At 38.8% G+C, this 16,841-nt stretch overlaps 1 protein-coding gene across 8 annotated transcripts in view; it reads left to right on the top strand.

Annotated features, from left to right (window-relative positions):
• Positions 1–16,841, top strand: part of kmt2cb (lysine (K)-specific methyltransferase 2Cb) — a 118,765-nt gene that overhangs the window by 49,566 nt on the left and 52,358 nt on the right. For 7 of the 8 annotated variants that reach the window (XM_057333109.1, XM_057333102.1, XM_057333108.1 and 4 more), the window contains exons 8-15: positions 2,417–2,579; positions 3,193–3,364; positions 3,542–3,656; positions 4,214–4,386; positions 4,532–4,818; positions 12,034–12,117; positions 12,814–13,523; positions 16,031–16,150. In XM_057333109.1, the coding sequence (XP_057189092.1) occupies positions 2,417–2,579; positions 3,193–3,364; positions 3,542–3,656; positions 4,214–4,386; positions 4,532–4,818; positions 12,034–12,117; positions 12,814–13,523; positions 16,031–16,150 (1,824 nt within the window). The remainder of the gene's footprint in view (positions 1–2,416; positions 2,580–3,192; positions 3,365–3,541; positions 3,657–4,213; positions 4,387–4,531; positions 4,819–12,033; positions 12,118–12,813; positions 13,524–16,030; positions 16,151–16,841) is intronic. The other variant, XM_057333107.1, reaches the window with a different exon arrangement.

Below are 16,841 nucleotides of genomic sequence, written 5' to 3'. Positions count from 1 at the left end.
TCTGTAAATCACTTTGGATAAGAGTGTCTGCTAAATGCATGAATGTAAATGGAACCAACGTAAGCACTGGCATGATAAGCCAGCTAAAGACTAACACACTGGCCATAAATCATCATAGGTCATCTTTATAATTGAACCCTATTATACTCTATAATAAGAGTGTTGTGAAAGAATTGTGACAGTATGATAGACAGTGTAACAGCTTCTCTGTGGTCTGTGGTGGATTACTAGCTTGATGGGATAAATACAGTTGAGTCAGTCTGTCATCATTGTGGGTTGTCACAGCTCACTGTTAGCCTGACCACAGACATTACACTGTCAGCTTTGATGTCTTATTGTATAGATTCCTCTGCCTTCCCTTTACATGTTACATGTCGATTATGTGATGAGTACTTAATGCATACCATGTTTCTGTTATGTCTTTGAATGCAATAGACCGTGTTAAAGTAATTGATGGCCATTCATTCTTAACATGTTTCATCATCAAAACTGCATTGCTGGTAGGGCTGGGTATCGGTTCTGATGTTCCGATTCGATTCTGATTCACAAGCTCTCGATTGGATTCGATTCGAGTCAATGATTATAGATTTAATACAAATCCTATAGATATTTAAAAGAAAAGATCAGTAAATATCAGATTACAATGGTGAATTAAAAAACCAAATGAAGAGCCACAAATCTGTATTAGGATTGCACGGTGTACCGGTGCTACGGTAGCATCGCGATGCTAAAGCTTCAAAATACCCGCGATGCCTCTCTGTTTTTGAAACGGCATATGCGCATTAATATTTATTTGAACACTTACATCTGCCTTTTTGCGGTGTTTATCTCTTAAATGAATGTGTGTTTTGAATGACTCGGACGAGAGAATGATTCAAATTAGCGTTTTGAACGAGTTGGTTAAATGATTCACTAACTCAGTGGAAAGTTGACGCCACCTACTGGCCGTCTTAGTTCTGCATTTAAAGTAAGCCTAATATTTCCCTTTATAAAGACTGCTGTATCAATGAAATTTGTCCAACATTTGAATTAGTTCCTACGTGAAAAATGATCTAGTGTACTATTAGTATTTACTACAGTAAACTACTAAAACTCATAGATACTAGTGTTTTTGAGTCTTATCTAGTAAATATTTAAGTATACTACAGTATTTATAGTATTTACAAATGATTAAATGTAAATGTATTTGCTACAATTTATCCAATTACTACAGTTAATACAATAACATATTCTAGTGCAAAGTATAATACAGTTTACTATAGTAAATACAGAATGTTCAATCTAAATCTGTGTTTTTTGTTTAGATTTGAATTATGAACAAGGCAAAGCATCCTGATACTACTTGGTATCGAGATACTTCAGCTGGCATAGTATCGTAAGACATGTTTATAGTACCGTGACAACCCTAATCCGATACCCTAATATTAAACTTTAAACACTCTTAAAGAGTACATAACTAGGGATTTTTAAGGTCCTACTTTGGTTTATGGAGTGTCCAACAACAAGTTTATGTACATAGAAGGTGTAAAAACACACACGCAGTTATTCTTACCTTACTTCTTGACAGACTCTCAAATAATTCGTTCCGCAATTCATCAGTCTAATACCCTCCTTTCCGCTAGCCTAGTCTGATGTGATTGGTCAGATGGTCTAGTCTGCTGTGATTGGTCTACCACGAATGAGGCTCACGAGCTACAGTGTTTGGGGGAGAAGAGGGAAGTTTTCGCGGGCAGTCCTAGCAAAACGTAGGCGGGGACTATATGTAAAATCGTAAATCTGCGGCAGTTCGTGAATCGGACTAGTGACGACTCGTTTGTGTGATTCCGAGTCGACTCCCTTTTTTCCAAGCCAATAACTTTATTCATTCACCTTCGGATTTACAACTTGGTAGACTGCTTACTTTCAAACACGGCAACATTACACACTGCATGAAATGTCATTTTCATGATCTCATATTATGTACTCTTTAAGTATATTGAAACAGAACAGTCGCATACCTTGATCAAGGATCAGGTAATTTTACATTACGTAAATACGTCTTGTATTGCCTTTTCAAAAGTGCAGTAAATCGCACTCCCGCTCATTCTCCTTCACAACTCCTTGCTGGTGGAACATTCTTCCTAACTCAGTCCGGTCAACCACATCTCTCACAACATTCAAAAAACTACTTAAAACCCATCTCTTCTGTGAATACTTGACAGACAAATGAGTAAAAAAAAACTAACCCTCTCTCTTTCTCTCAACAGGTATTGGTCTAGCTTTTGTTGAAACTAGTAACTTTGTATTAGCCCCTATTGTATTATTTCTCCTATATGACACATCGTTTATTGCTCCCTGAACTCTCTGTAAGTCGCTTTGGATAAAAGCGTCTGCTAAATGACTAAATGTAAATGTAAGTATCTCTTCTCTTTCGTAGCATTGTGCATATTGTAAGCGCCTTGGAGCATCCATCAAGTGCTGTGAGGAAGGGTGTGATCGCTCGTACCATTACCCCTGTGCGGGGGCCACTGGCACCTTTCAGGACTTCAGGAGGCGTTCTGTCCTGTGCACAGAGCACATTCAGCTGGCTGTCAGCAAATGTGAGATTGTTGTCTTTTCACAGACTATTGGTAGGATGGAGAATTGCTTGGGTCGTGAAAAATGATGCTTAAAGAAATAGTTCACCTATTTTGTCATTATTTACACGCCCTCTTGTCATTTCAAACCTGTATGACTTTCTTTCTTCTGCAGAACACAAAAGAAGATATTTTGAAAAATGATGGTAAAAGAAAACCGTTGGTCCCCATTCACTTGCATTGGTTTTGTTGTATGGACACAAAACCAATGCAAGTGAATGGGGACCAATGGTTTTCTGCTACCAACATTTTTCAAAATATCTTCTTTTGTGTTTTGCAGAAGAAGGAAAACCACACAGTTTTGAAATGACAACAATGGGATTAAAACATGACAGAATGTTCATTTTGAAGGCGAACTACTCTTTTAATACTGCCAAATAGTTGAAGGGGAGTGGTCAAAAGATAATTTGTGGTGTCACCAGACAAAAAAAAGTTCTTGCAGAGTTGCAGATAAATTTGATTAAAATGATTTTTTTTATTTGGAGAAAGGCACACCGGTAATGGGGTGTAATGCTTAAAGAAAGTAAATATGGACATTTTTGGTTAAATGTTGCCTCAAAGATGTGTTCTCTCGCAGATGAAGAGGAAGCGAACTGTGTATTGTGTGACAGCCCCGGGGATCTCCTGGACCAGCTCTTTTGCACCAGCTGTGGATTGCACTACCACGGCATGTGTCTGGACATCAGCGTCACTCCTCTGAAGAGGGCAGGCTGGCAGTGCCCAGAGTGTAAAGTCTGCCAGACATGCAAGTGAGTCGCTGCCAAGCTTTGCCTTTCATTTCCTGTGCACGTGCACAACAAATTATTAAGTGCTTCTTTATTAGCTTGTATGTTTTTAGTTTTAATGTGTATACGCTGTTGAAACACAAATACTTTATAAATACTTTATTCTGTTGTACAAAAGGATAATTGATTTGTGTCCTTCAGGGAGCTGGGAGAAGATACTAAGATGCTTGTGTGTGATATGTGCGACAAAGGCTATCACACCTACTGCTTACAGCCGGCTATGGATTCTATTCCTACCAACGGCTGGAGGTGTAAGGTACAGACAACTCTGAAATGTTACAATAAAAGATTTCTAGAGATGCATGGATTGGTCACTCATTTCAGAAAGATATTTACAACTGCAGCATGTTGCTTAAAGGGACAGTTCACCCAAAAATGAAAATTCTGTCATCATTTATTCACCCTCAAGGTGTTCCAAATCTGTATACATTTCTTTGTTCTGATGAACACAGAGAAAGATATTTGGAAGAATGTTCTTGGCCACCACAGTAGGAAAAATTGCTTTATAAATTTCTGTGTTCTGTTAAACACAAAAGAAGATATTTTGAAGAATGTAGGAAAGCAAACAAGTACTTTTGACTACCATTGTTATTTTTCTTACTATGGCAGACAATGGTGGCCAATAACTGTTTGGTTACAAGCATTCTTTCAAAGACCTTTTTCCATGTTCATTGGAACAAAAAATTTAATGCATGTAAATCTGTGGTATAGAGTTTCATCCGAATACCGACTTCGGCCTTAAATTTCCACATTGGTGCAGTTCCAGTTACTTTGTGTAATGCAGTAGATCTAATGACTGTCCTTTTCTTGTAGAACTGTCGGATGTGTGTGCAGTGTGGCACACGGAGCAGTGAACAGTGGCACCACAACAGCCTGCTGTGCCAAAACTGTGCGGATCAGCAGGATACCAGCCTCAGCTGCTTGTGTTCTGCTGATGTAGATCCCGACGTCCACAAAGAGCCACTTACTTGCCGTCACTGCAAAAGGTACATTTCTAAAGCAGTGCTTGAAGCAATTCTACGAGTAATTCACCTATAAAATCATATACATGATTCATGATTCCTCAAGCTCACAAATTCTAGATGCAGGATCCAAATGGTTTGAGTTTGATGTGGAGATTTATTTTTTCAGGTGGTTCCACCCAGAGTGTGAGCAACCGGTTGAAGGCCACGCACGTGCCCAGTCCAAAGAAGATCATTTATGTTCCATCTGTACAAACGCCGGATTTGAATCAGGTTCTGCGTGCATGGTTGTAGAAGCAACCCAGGAGGAGATACAGTCGCATGTTGACGTTAAAGAAGATGCAAAGCCGGTTTCATCAAAGGAAGATCCTGAACCTCCCAAAGTTGAAGAATCTCTCCAGCTTGACAGTGAAATGCAGAGTGAAGAGGCGAAAACATCTGAGGAACAAGTGACTGGTAAGACTTTCTTAGCATCTGAATATAGTGAGCGTTGCTACCGCTATGTTATCATTGGATTCATATTGCTTTTTGGGTTCTTTTGTGATTTCTTCCTTGGCCAGACAAATATAGTGAGCTTTTGCGTGAACCCTGCGGATTTTTTTATTGTTTTTGTAGATATTTTATAGCGCCTGCATTGAATCTTTTATAATGCATGTTTTATAGCATTTTATAGTCTTTCTTGCTCATTTTTGGCTTTGGTGTTTAAAGCGTTCATCTAGCATACAATTGTACCGTGAGGTTAGCCCAGAGTCTTTGATACATGAGCACAGAGCAACTTCAATCCTTCAAGCACATGATGTGGAAGTGGAGAGTAGGCCAATGTATCCCATAGGCCCACATGCCTCAGATGTGGCTGGATTAATCTGTACTGGTCTGGTGGAAAGGGCTATTTGAAACTCGCCTTGGCCTAGTTTTCCTGACTAACGCAGAGACTCTTTGAAAGTGATGCTTGCCCATGTGATCCATGTGGTTTCCATATCGTCTCCCCTGAAGGGATTACTTGACTTGCAGTGGGCACACCACCCTCTGTAAATGAGTACTGTGGTAAGGATATGTATGATGATATACAGGATGTCAATTTGTAGAGATTTTTCTATACCATAAAAACAATGGCGTACTGTGCCGTTTGTAAGATGGACTGTTTCTGGTATATGATACTTACAACATTTACTTAAAAAAGTTGCTTATTATTAATTAATATTATTATTTATGTAGCAACAAAAATAGGATGTGGATGAGGTCAAACTACTTCATCCATTATTTCTTATACTCAAAAATGAAAGTTCCTATAAATTTGTGTGACATGAATCATATAAAAACTAGTGATGTCATGCGATTAATTCTTTCAGATTAACGCGTTAAAATATTTAACGCCATTAACGCAACATCCGTTTTTTCTGTCATTGTCTAGCGTTACATTATATAATCACGCTCTTATTTATATAAAGGCCTTTAAACTATTTAGGCGCTTTTTGAAATGGTTGTATTGACACGTCCAGTATAGATTGACAGCTTCTTGCTGTGGAACATGGCTCAATGCAACGCGACAGCGGTCCCGTCTGGTGTACATATGGGCTAAAGGCTGCATCAGAATCTGTCAGACAGCGCACCAGTATTAACTTCTCTTTCGTGCTTGAATGAACAAAAACACACAAGATTATGCCAGAAAGCACATTTTGTCTAGTTAAATAAAGTCTTAAATGAATGCAATGAGTAGTGAAAATAGGAAGCGCATTAGATCTGCTTAGAGCGGCAGCTCTTAAAGGGGCCGCGTTCTTAAACGTGCTGCTGTGAGTCCTGTCACTAATGTTAATCAAGAACAAAAGAAAAGAAGTAGCTTTAATGAGGATTCTTTTGTATTTCATGTATTTAGCAGTAAAGACTGTAAAGTGTTTGAGAACTTTATTTATTTTCTGTATATTTCCTACCTGTTAAGACAGGTAGGAAGGGCACACTTATTATGATGGTTTTGAAAAATTATATATTTAATAAAGACATCAGTTGCAAAGCCAATAATATTAGAATGTTGACTTTCATTCATAAAATGATGCTGTCAAAGAAATGTGTTGTTTTTTCATTCATTTGGAGATAAAATTAGAAATTATTAGCATGTAAAAGTATATTTAAAAACATAAATGATGTGTGTGATTAGTTAATGTTTTTAATCGATTGACAGCACTAAAATAAACATGTTAAACAAAATAACTATTGTATGTTTAATTTCACTATATGTGTGTGATTAATCGCAGTTAATTGCACGAAAAGGGTGCGATTAATCGTGATAAAAATTGTAATCTATTGACAGCCCTAATAAAAACGTATGATTAGTAGTAAAAGGCCCACCCCTAACACTGGGTTCACACCAAACGCGAATTAAGTGTTTTGCGCGAGTAAATCACATACAAAGTCAATGCAACGACGCGAACTCGCGGAAGGCGTTGCGAATTGCCCCAAACGTGCATCAATCTCGTCTTCTGCGAAGGCTGAAAATATTTGTCAGATCGCGTGACTCACGCGACAATAACAAACCTTTACCTGCGAGTAATAAAAGAGTGGAACGCGATTGTTCGCGTTTGGTGTGAACCCAACATAACTCCACCCCCAAACCTAACCATCACTGGTGCAAAAATGGCATTAGCCACCTAGTTACAAAATAGTTACAAATTGCTGTGAGATTTACATGTGCTTGCTGAAGGGGGGGGTTGTATAAAAATTCCATATTTAGTAGGGATGTACCGATACCAGTATCGGGTATCGGCCCGATACCAAGCTCATGTACTCGTACTCGTAATGACACACCGATACCAAAGACCGATACCTCGCGTGACATACATAGAGCCCTATGATTTCCGCAATGTGGAAAGCGCGGACGGAATAGAAGAATCCAGGCATAAAAACAGAATTTGCTGTACAACACGGAATGACACGGAATCTGGCAAATGTATTATTTCCTAACAAGAAATTAGTGCTGAACCGCTAACAGATAACGAAATATTCAGATACTGTTTAAATATGTATTCTGCTTGTTTTGCGTGACTGTGTGTGAAAGAGTGGTGCGGTTGCGTGTACTGAACGCATTGTGCTTGTCAAGCTTTCAGCGCCAGCGTTTCACTGCACGAGGACACGAACACATAACAAACACCATTTGCGGCGATCCGTCAAAATAAAAGTCCGGTTAACTTAAACAAACGCTCTTTGCGGCGTCCCGTCAAAATAAAAGTCCGGTTGACTTGAACAAGTTATAATACACTCACATTTTACCACACCACCCCCCTTGATTTTTTTATAATTCAAGCACAGAGTGTATTGTTTACTTTAGCAAACTGAAGTAAAACTGCTAGTAAAATTGTGCTACTTATCATAAAAAAAATTGAACTTAATTTAAAAATAGTACTTAAATGTAAGTAGACCTAAAAACAAAAGAAAAAAAATGTACCAGTAAGATACTGGTTTATTAACATAATTGTACATTATACAGGCATCGGTTATAGGTATCGGTATCGCGAGTACCAGAAAAAAGTATCGGTACTCGTACTCGATCTTTAAAAAATGGTATCGGTGCATCCCTAATATTTAGCGACATTTTATGATTTTGTATATAAAATAACACAAATGATTAAAAAAAAACGTTGTGTTCAGCTAAAGAAAAGAAGAATTTTTTAGCTTTTGTTTTTTTTTAAACATGTTAAATTGCTTTTTTTCGTGTTAATTGACTTTTGTTTAATTGCAAATAAATAAATAGATCCTGAAAAAAGCATCATTTGATCAACCCTTTCCACTGTGATGAAAGTTCAAGGCACATTTCTTGGATCCCTCTTAATGGGAAAAGGGGTTGTAATAAAACAAGTGTTGTTCCGCATCAGCACCACAACTTAATCCTCATGTGTTGGCTTGTGGTTTGCCTTTTGCCTTTATCCAGCACTAGAGTGACTGTTCTTTTTGAAAACTGAGGACCGTTCTAGTTTATAGATCTGTGTCAGTGGAAGTTTCATATTCTTGAAAATCTCCACTGTGTGTAATATTCCATCCCAGTCTTTTGATCCGACTGCGTTGGGTGTGTGGTACATTAACACCCCTCTCTCACACTATAAATCTCCAACACAGTGTCAGTAACTCAATTCCCCAACCTCTAGGGGACCAGCTGCCCACAGGCCCTTAACAACATGAGGGTGCAAATCTCCAGGTGGAATGATGAGATCTGGACCCATCTCATGCTGGGTTAGAGGTGATTTAGGGTGAAGCAGGCTGGCTTGAACAAGTGTGTACTGTAGATGTGGGTTGACGAGGTGTGCTGGACTTTGCTGGTCTGGTTTTTGCTGGTCGGGATCTGATCATCTAGATAGGAGATAAATGCTGATAATCTAGCTATTTATTGTTTCTTTGGACTAATTTTTCTCTCTTTTTGCATAACATTACATTGCAACATGCACATCTTAGTTCATGTTTATTCAAATCAAATCAAATGAAAATCATGTTATAAAATAACGTTATAAATGTTAACATTAGTTAATACACTATGAACTAACATAAGTAACTAACATAGTGCTGAAAACTATAGTTCTCATTGTTAGTTTATGTTAGTTAATGCATTTACTAATGTTAACAAATACAACCTTAGTGTACAGTGTTACCTACATTGCTCATGTTGCACACAGCTTGAAGAACTGTGCTTGTATGTCTTAACATATAGGGTATGTGATGTATGTGCTACGAATAAATTAGCCAGTGTAGCACGCATTCGATACAGTTTGGCAGGTGTATTTGTCGTTACGCTTGTTTGTGTCATGAAACTCATGGACAGAACCCAGATGCAGACAGCTCTAAACCAAAAAGTCTTTATTTTACAAGACATGAAAACATAACTAAAAATCCCTCGAGGGGGGAACAGAACCAAAACATGACAAGATAAAAACAAAACTCAATTTTAACTAAATAAACTCACAGGGCAGACAAAACATGATGGTGGGGGTCACAAAACGGTGCAGCACAAGACAGGAAACACAAAGGCTTTAAATAGGGAAGCAACTAAGAAGAGGTAACGAGGGAGACAGGTGTAGGGCGTAAAATAATGATGGGATAATGAATAAGGAAACAAGGGGGCGGGGCCCCTAAGACTCAAGACAGAAGAGCGCATGACAGCCAACACAAACACAAGAAGTGGGGCTGTCATCATCCCGTCCGCCAGAACAAGAGACACAGCCGCTAGGAAGGCGGGATCATGACAGTTTGTGTGTGACATAGACATTAATCGATGGCGCACTGCTATTTTACCTATTTTTAGTCTATTTTGCGAGTTTTCCGGAATCCTGTTATTTAAATATGTTATCTGGCTGTTCTGCGTGTCTGCGTGAATGAACTTGACAGTGTAACGTGCTACATGCGTGATGCTCTTGGATTTGTCTACGTCTACGTTCACGAGAGCACTTCTTTTTCGTCGTCTTCTTGGACGAGAGCACTTCAAAAGTAGACAGGTTTGTGCGCCGAACGCCGCATGGGGCTTGCCCCTATTGGATGCCGGCGCTCTGACTCACAACGCGGAAGCGCAACTCTGTGTTTACATGCAGAAGACGAAGAAGTGCTCTCGTGAATGCGCGCCATACACTGACAAGACAGCGGAGAATATATCGATTAAAGTCGGTATTTTGGTTTGTTTTTCGCACATAAAGCATTCTCGTAGCTTCAAAAAGAATTCAACTGAGCCACTATGCGCGGACGGACCAATTTAACGATGTCTTTAGTACTTTTCTTGACCTTGGCAAAAACTGACACCACGGTTTCAATGAGGAGGCCTGGAAAGGTCTCGGATGTCACCTAAATATCTTTATTTGTGCTCCGAAGACGCCGGAAGTTCTCTAAACATGTTTAACGTCACGTGGGTGAGTAAAAAATCACACAAAGTCGATTTTTGGGTGAACTTCCACTTTAATGTCGACTAGTTCGTGCAACCCCTGCTGTATAATCCTGCCATTGTTTAAGCGCTTATGGAAGTGGGCGTAATGTCTGGGGCAACACGTCATGAACTTACAGAGTGACTGTGCACCAGTGAGTGAAAGTAAATGTGTCTGGATGCATTAGGAATGAGAGAGACTTGGAATGCTGGCTGTGCTTGCTGGTCTAGAAGGACGGAGGTGACCTTGACCTAGAAGTTTTCTTTGCAGATGCAGATATATCAAATAAAATCTATATTAAAAACTATGATATACATAATTTACACATTAGACAAAATATACAGGATATTCCAATATAGCTTTCCTGTAGCTCAGTAGTTAGAGCATGGCGCTAGCAACGCCAAGGTCGTGGGTTCGATCCCAGGGGATGGCACATACTCAGATACAATGTATAGTATAATGCAATGCAAGTCGCTTTGGATAAAAGCGTCTGCCAAAATGCATAAATGTAAATATACTGCAGTTATTAAAGAATCACCCACAAATTAAAATGATTTTATCACTTACTCATCATAATGTCATTCCAAAAATGTATGACTTTCCTTCTTTGGCAGAACACAAAAGAAGATATTTTGAAGAACGTTGGTAACCGTTGGTTGACCTCCATTGTATGGTCACATTTCTCAAAATATCTTCTTTTGCGCTCCACAAAAGAAAGACTCAAATAGGTTTTTAACAACATGAGGGTAAATAAACAATCACAGAATTTATTTTGGAGTGAACTATCTCTTGCAAATAAATGCAGATATAATATACTTAGTGTGATAATGTGTACTTCACATGATTTTTATTTCACAGTGGAATTCTTATAGGCTGTTTTACTATATTTACTGTATTCAAACAGTGCATCTAACTTAAAAAATACAAGGATGATTTTTACATGTTCTAAAAATATTAAGCAGTGGAAAATTTACATTTGATTTGAAAGGTGATAGAACCATTAGACCCGCATTAGGGTCATATTGGCCATAATAAGAGGTACTCAATGTGTCTGATAATAAAAAGAGCCTCTAAGTGTCTTTCACCTTTAAGTATCTTCTATTACCCAGAAGTGTCTAACGTTATAGCTCATCACAGCAAGAATAGCTTTTCTTGTAATTAAAAATATGTTCTGAATAACAGACAGAGAGAGAATGAGAGTGTTATGTTCGTATCTTCTCTCTATTATAGCAGTCACAGATCTAGATCTAACAAAATTGTGATCTGTCCAGATAGCAAATCACCCTGTAATTGCTTTGTATTGAGCTGAACTGATGACACGGCAGATGATCAGTTCCTGCAGAAGATATAAGGTGATTACCGTGATTAGATCCTCAACATTGAGGGATCATACGTTTATATGTCTGTGAAAATCTGTTGTTTTCTTTAAACTGAGCAGAAGGGAGCAATTGTATAGACAATCAGAGTAAAATACAGCAGTCGAAGCCATAAATCAAGTGTGTAGCTTGTATATATGATGACAAATGATAATTGGCCCCAATAGAAGGTGTGATTTACCATCAGTGTGTGTGCAGTGCTCAAAGCAATTGTATTCTCTCGAGCGTAGTGATTTTTTTTTTTGTTGAAGAACACAGAGTGGCATGTGCATGCGTTCACACTTTCCACAGCATTTTCTACCCTGTCGAGTTGTTTTTCCAATCCTGTAATTGTTTCCAGTAGTGCTCAGAGCAGTTTGGATTGCATAAGTTGAGACTCTATTTACTCGAGTCATTTTTCTTTCTAGAAATTGGTGCAGATGCTACCAGCGATGCAGCCGAGCCAGAATCCAGAACAGAACAGAATAGCACAGACAATGAAAGAGCATCAGGTACTCCATCTATATTCTATGTTATTTAAGATGTCTTGAATAGAATTGTAACCAACATTACTTTTTTAATGTGGCTTTGTGGATGTGTTGGTGGAGATTCTACACCCTTTATCTGACAGTTGACAGTGATTAAAAATGAAACTCATGTAATTAAAATGAAAATTAATAACATAATCACACATAATTAATGAATGTGAATGCATAATTGATTTATAACATGCTAGTTATTACATGCTTCAGAGCATTCTAAGTGAATAAATGCAAATGTATATCAGAATACATTAAAACAATATGAAGAATTGCAAATGAGCAAAATTCTCAATAAAAGCACGCCTGTGACTGCAGATTGTATGTCATTTGCTATATTACCTGGCAACTGAAAAGAGCCTGCAGTTTTTGTTGTTAAGGTTATATTTATTAATTATTTATTGAGTTAAGATCTTGTGCAACGCATAAAATTAGTGTAACTAACAGCTCTTGGTAGTTTACTTTCTTCAATAACAATGAATGTGCTTGATCAGTCAAGCTGTGCATGAAAAAAGGTGAAAATATGTTTTTATTTATTATTCCTCCTGATTGTGTTGAATGTTCATGAATTGTGTTCACACTATTCTGTTTGTGTCTTTGTAAATCTTACTCGAGTTATTTTGGGAGCCCTGCCGTTATTGTCACTCATCTTGCCTCTTGCTTTTGCAGTCACGTCTCCTCAGGAGACAACGCTTCCAGAGGATTCAGAGTCACGTCAGCAGAAACTGGATTCCGCTCCAGAGACGTCCACAGTCCAGCAGCTCATGACATCCACTGAAACAGAGAAACCTCCAGAGATGTCAACTAAACTCTCTGAAAACATCTCCCAGCATGAGGATGACAGCAAGTCCTGCCAGGAGGTGCTGGAAACTAACCAATCACCCACCAAAGAGCCAACTCCAGCCTCGGCTTCCCATGAGGAAGAACCCATGGAGGTTTCTTTCACAGAGGAAGCTTCTACAAAGGCGCATGGAGTTTGTGTAGACCCTGGGGTTACAGCTGCTAAGACTTCCGCAGGAGTTCAGAAAGTCGAGGAAGAGAAAATGGAGGTTGTGGTGCGGAAGCACGACACGATTGCTGTGAGCCACACGGAGGAGATGGACATCAACAGTGATGAGCAAAGCTTGGCCAAGCTGAGCTCGCTGGTGGAGGAGAGGACGATGTTCAAGCAATCCCCATGTAGACAACCTGAGGGTTTGCCCTTATTTAGTCAGGTGGCATCTCAACCCCAGCTCCTTCCTCAGATCCATGCTGGTCCAGCAGAAGCCATCAGCAATGTGCCTTCTTCCACCTTCATACCACTCACTCCAAAAATCGGCATGGGCAAGCCAGCTATCTCAAAGAGGAAGTTCTCACCAGGACGCCCCAGAGTAAAGCAGGTCAGACATGAGGAATTACTCTACATTGTGCAGTCCCAGATTTTTGAGGGAATAGTTCACCCATGTAAGAAACTTTCTGTCATCATTAATTCACACTCCTGTTTTTAGTTGCAAACCTCTATGATATTTTTCTAATGTGGAAGGTGAGTAAATGATGATAAACGTTTCATTTGTGGGTGAACTTTTTGTTTATATGGTCGTGCACAGAAGGCGTTCTCTCAAACGACACTTATCTTTCAGGTTAGACATTTTTGCGAATCCCTGTCTATTTTTAGATAGCAAAGACATCAATTATCAATTCAAAAGGGATTATATCAGGTTTTGAGCTGAAGACTTCTCATACCGACATGTCACGCTCAGCCATCAAACCATCATTCACACATCACATCCTGTTTCTGATCATGTTTTCCTGGTAACTGAATGCATTCGGATTTCACAAAGGCTGTGTCCGAAACTGATTGCAGCTAACTCATTGCCCACTCGGTCAATTACTTGACAGAAAGTGTTTTTATATGAAGGCACTTTTTAAGGACACTGGTTTCAGGCAGGCTTCCAAGACACTGTAACATCCCATGTTATGATCTAGAATAATTCACATGAGCTTTAGATATTTAGATATAGATAGGTGGCTACAATGCTTATTTCTCAGTGGAAAGGAATCATTCATTAAAAAACTGACATTTATAACGTAACTTGCTATTTTCACCATAATGTCAGATCTAATTTTAAGCCTCTCAGCTAAATGATAAACCACACACACAAGATATGAGTTATCATAGGCAGTGGATTGTCCAGATGGAGCCATATTCAAATATATTCAGAAGAAATGCAAATATTGTAGAGCTGCACAAATTAGCAGAATTTTTTATAATATTACCTGGTTCATATCGCAGTGGTTTGCGATAACATTTTCAGGTTTATTTTTATATATTGCAACAGTAAAGCATGGCTGTTCACTTGAAATTGTAGGGATGCTTTCTTTCCCAGAAAGAATGTAAAACATGCATCTTGGTTATTACATTTTTAATAGCGATGCACCGATACAAATTTTCTCCACCCATACCGACAGCCGATTATTCAGTGATATCTGCCGATACCGGTATTTTGGTGGTTATATTAACAAGCATTGACTAAATTCTAAAGGTTAATTATACATTTTAAAACTTTCTGAATGTTATTAATTCAAGTAATGACTATTCATTTTGAACATCAAATGAAACATTTTCAAAACATTTTATATACACACAGCACAAATTCATTGCATTTTCTATCGGCTGATAGTTGATAGTGTGTAAAATCGCGTGTGTGTTTTATCGACCGTTACCGTTTATTGACCAATATACCGGTGCGTCTCTAATTTTTAAATATATTTCATAAAATTTAAATAGATTTTTACAAAGGTCGCACATCGTATATCGCATTATTGAACAAGTTTTTACATTTTTATTCAATATCGTGCAGTCCTAAAACATTAGGATTTGAATGTGCTTTGTTGTCTGCATATGGGTAGTTGACAAATAAATGTGTAAATGTATCCTATGGTATGACAGCAAAATGTAGAAAAAAAACGAACAATGAAGATAAATCTCTCTTATGCTATTTAATATTATAAATATTAATAATATAAAATAATATATACGGCGTAGGGCACATGTACAGTATATTTGTCAACTACCCATATACTGCCTTGAAAAGACATGTTTCGGACAAAGATAACACTCACAAAACATTATATTGCAAAGGGATCATTTTTTTAAATGTCGCATTTTGCACCTGGTGTGGACACAGTGTAAACGGGTGTGCCGTAACCATGGCAATCCAAAAATAGTAAGAAAGATGGTCCGTGGAACAGCTACTTCGAGCAGTAACATTTCTCTCAACATGCTCATTATTACATTTGCATATTCGGTTAAACACGGTTGTGTCATTTTTGGCTGCTGTTCAAGCGAGACTTAAAACTGAGCAAGACTTCATTCATATCAGGGCTTGTGTTTCCGGAGGATCACCGGGTATAAATTCACTTTAAAGCCACAAACAGATTAATTAGAGGAATTAGAAGGTTGTAAGTGCCGTGCTCATTTACACTCTTTGTGTACTCGATTCATGTGTTATTGTGCGGACGTAATCGTTTTTGGTTTTATTGTCATGGTAACAAGGTTGGCATATCAAGAAACCAAAACAAATCTGACGAAAAATATGTGAAGGGTCTATTGACAAATTTGAAACATGTAAGTATTCCTTAATAAGCTTCATTTAACAGGATGAATTTTATTCGCATGTTTGAGAGAAACATTGTCGTGTTTTGCCATGAAACGCTTGAACATCTCCAAAAAAAGTCTTTTTTGGTCTCATTCATCCGCTCGGCTCTAATGTTTCACGTTCTCTGTTAACCATGTCTGTTTGTACATGCATGTGTCTGTATGTGTTTCTGTTGCTGGCTGTACAGTTTTAAGTTGATGCATGTTCTCGCCCACATTTCCTCTCTCTCTAACCCACCCCATCCTCAGGGAGCATGGAGCATCTCTCGCAGACTGAGCTCCCCCTCATGGTCCCTTGACCCGACTGAGGGCTGGGACGGGCCAAAGAGCAGGCAGCCCTACAGCTCGGCCGCCTGGATAATCTGTGTGGTAAATACAGCATAATATTTCACAGCCCTGTTACGGGCGTTTAGCTAATAACATGTACCAGACACGAGCAGAAACCAGATTGCCTCCATTAAGTTCTATACCTTCAAAAAAATACCCACTCTAAGAAATGTAAATATGCAATATAACCACACCAGACTCTGGAGATTTCATGGAAAGAATAGCATGTTAATTTAGTGAAAATGTAGTCATGACATTGCTCATTTTGGACAAATTCTATGCTAACCATGTTCATGTCGGAAACAACCGCAGCACGATATGATGTCACTAACACGGCCTGTGGCTTCTCAAACCATTCTAACCTGTTATTTTCAGCATGTGTAGGGCTTTGACACAACTTGACTTGGGCTTAAGAATGAAAATGAGTTCTGAATGTTTTCATGTTGTGAGCCGTAAGCCCACGGGTAGGAGCAGATGTGCTGCATGTCGAGGGGTCAGGGGGCCATGCAACGGTCATGTTGGCTCCGGTAGGGGGACTACAGGTCCATCTGTTCTTGAGCTGTCAGAGACGTGCGGATAATCCATCTGGGCACGAGGCCAGACCAGGACCAATTGCATTATCATGTCTTGACTCGACGAACATGCTGTAGCGTTCAGTGCATGTCAGGAGTCATAGATGCATGTTGTGGATGTTGAGATAGATGCAGGGAAGGAAGAACAGTTAATGAAGTAT

Source organism: Triplophysa rosa, linkage group LG5 (genome assembly GCF_024868665.1).
Source record: "Triplophysa rosa linkage group LG5, Trosa_1v2, whole genome shotgun sequence".
Lineage (NCBI taxonomy): Eukaryota > Metazoa > Chordata > Actinopteri > Cypriniformes > Nemacheilidae > Triplophysa > Triplophysa rosa.
Note: the sequence above shows the minus strand (reverse complement) of the source record. Positions and strands in the feature narration are given on the sequence as shown.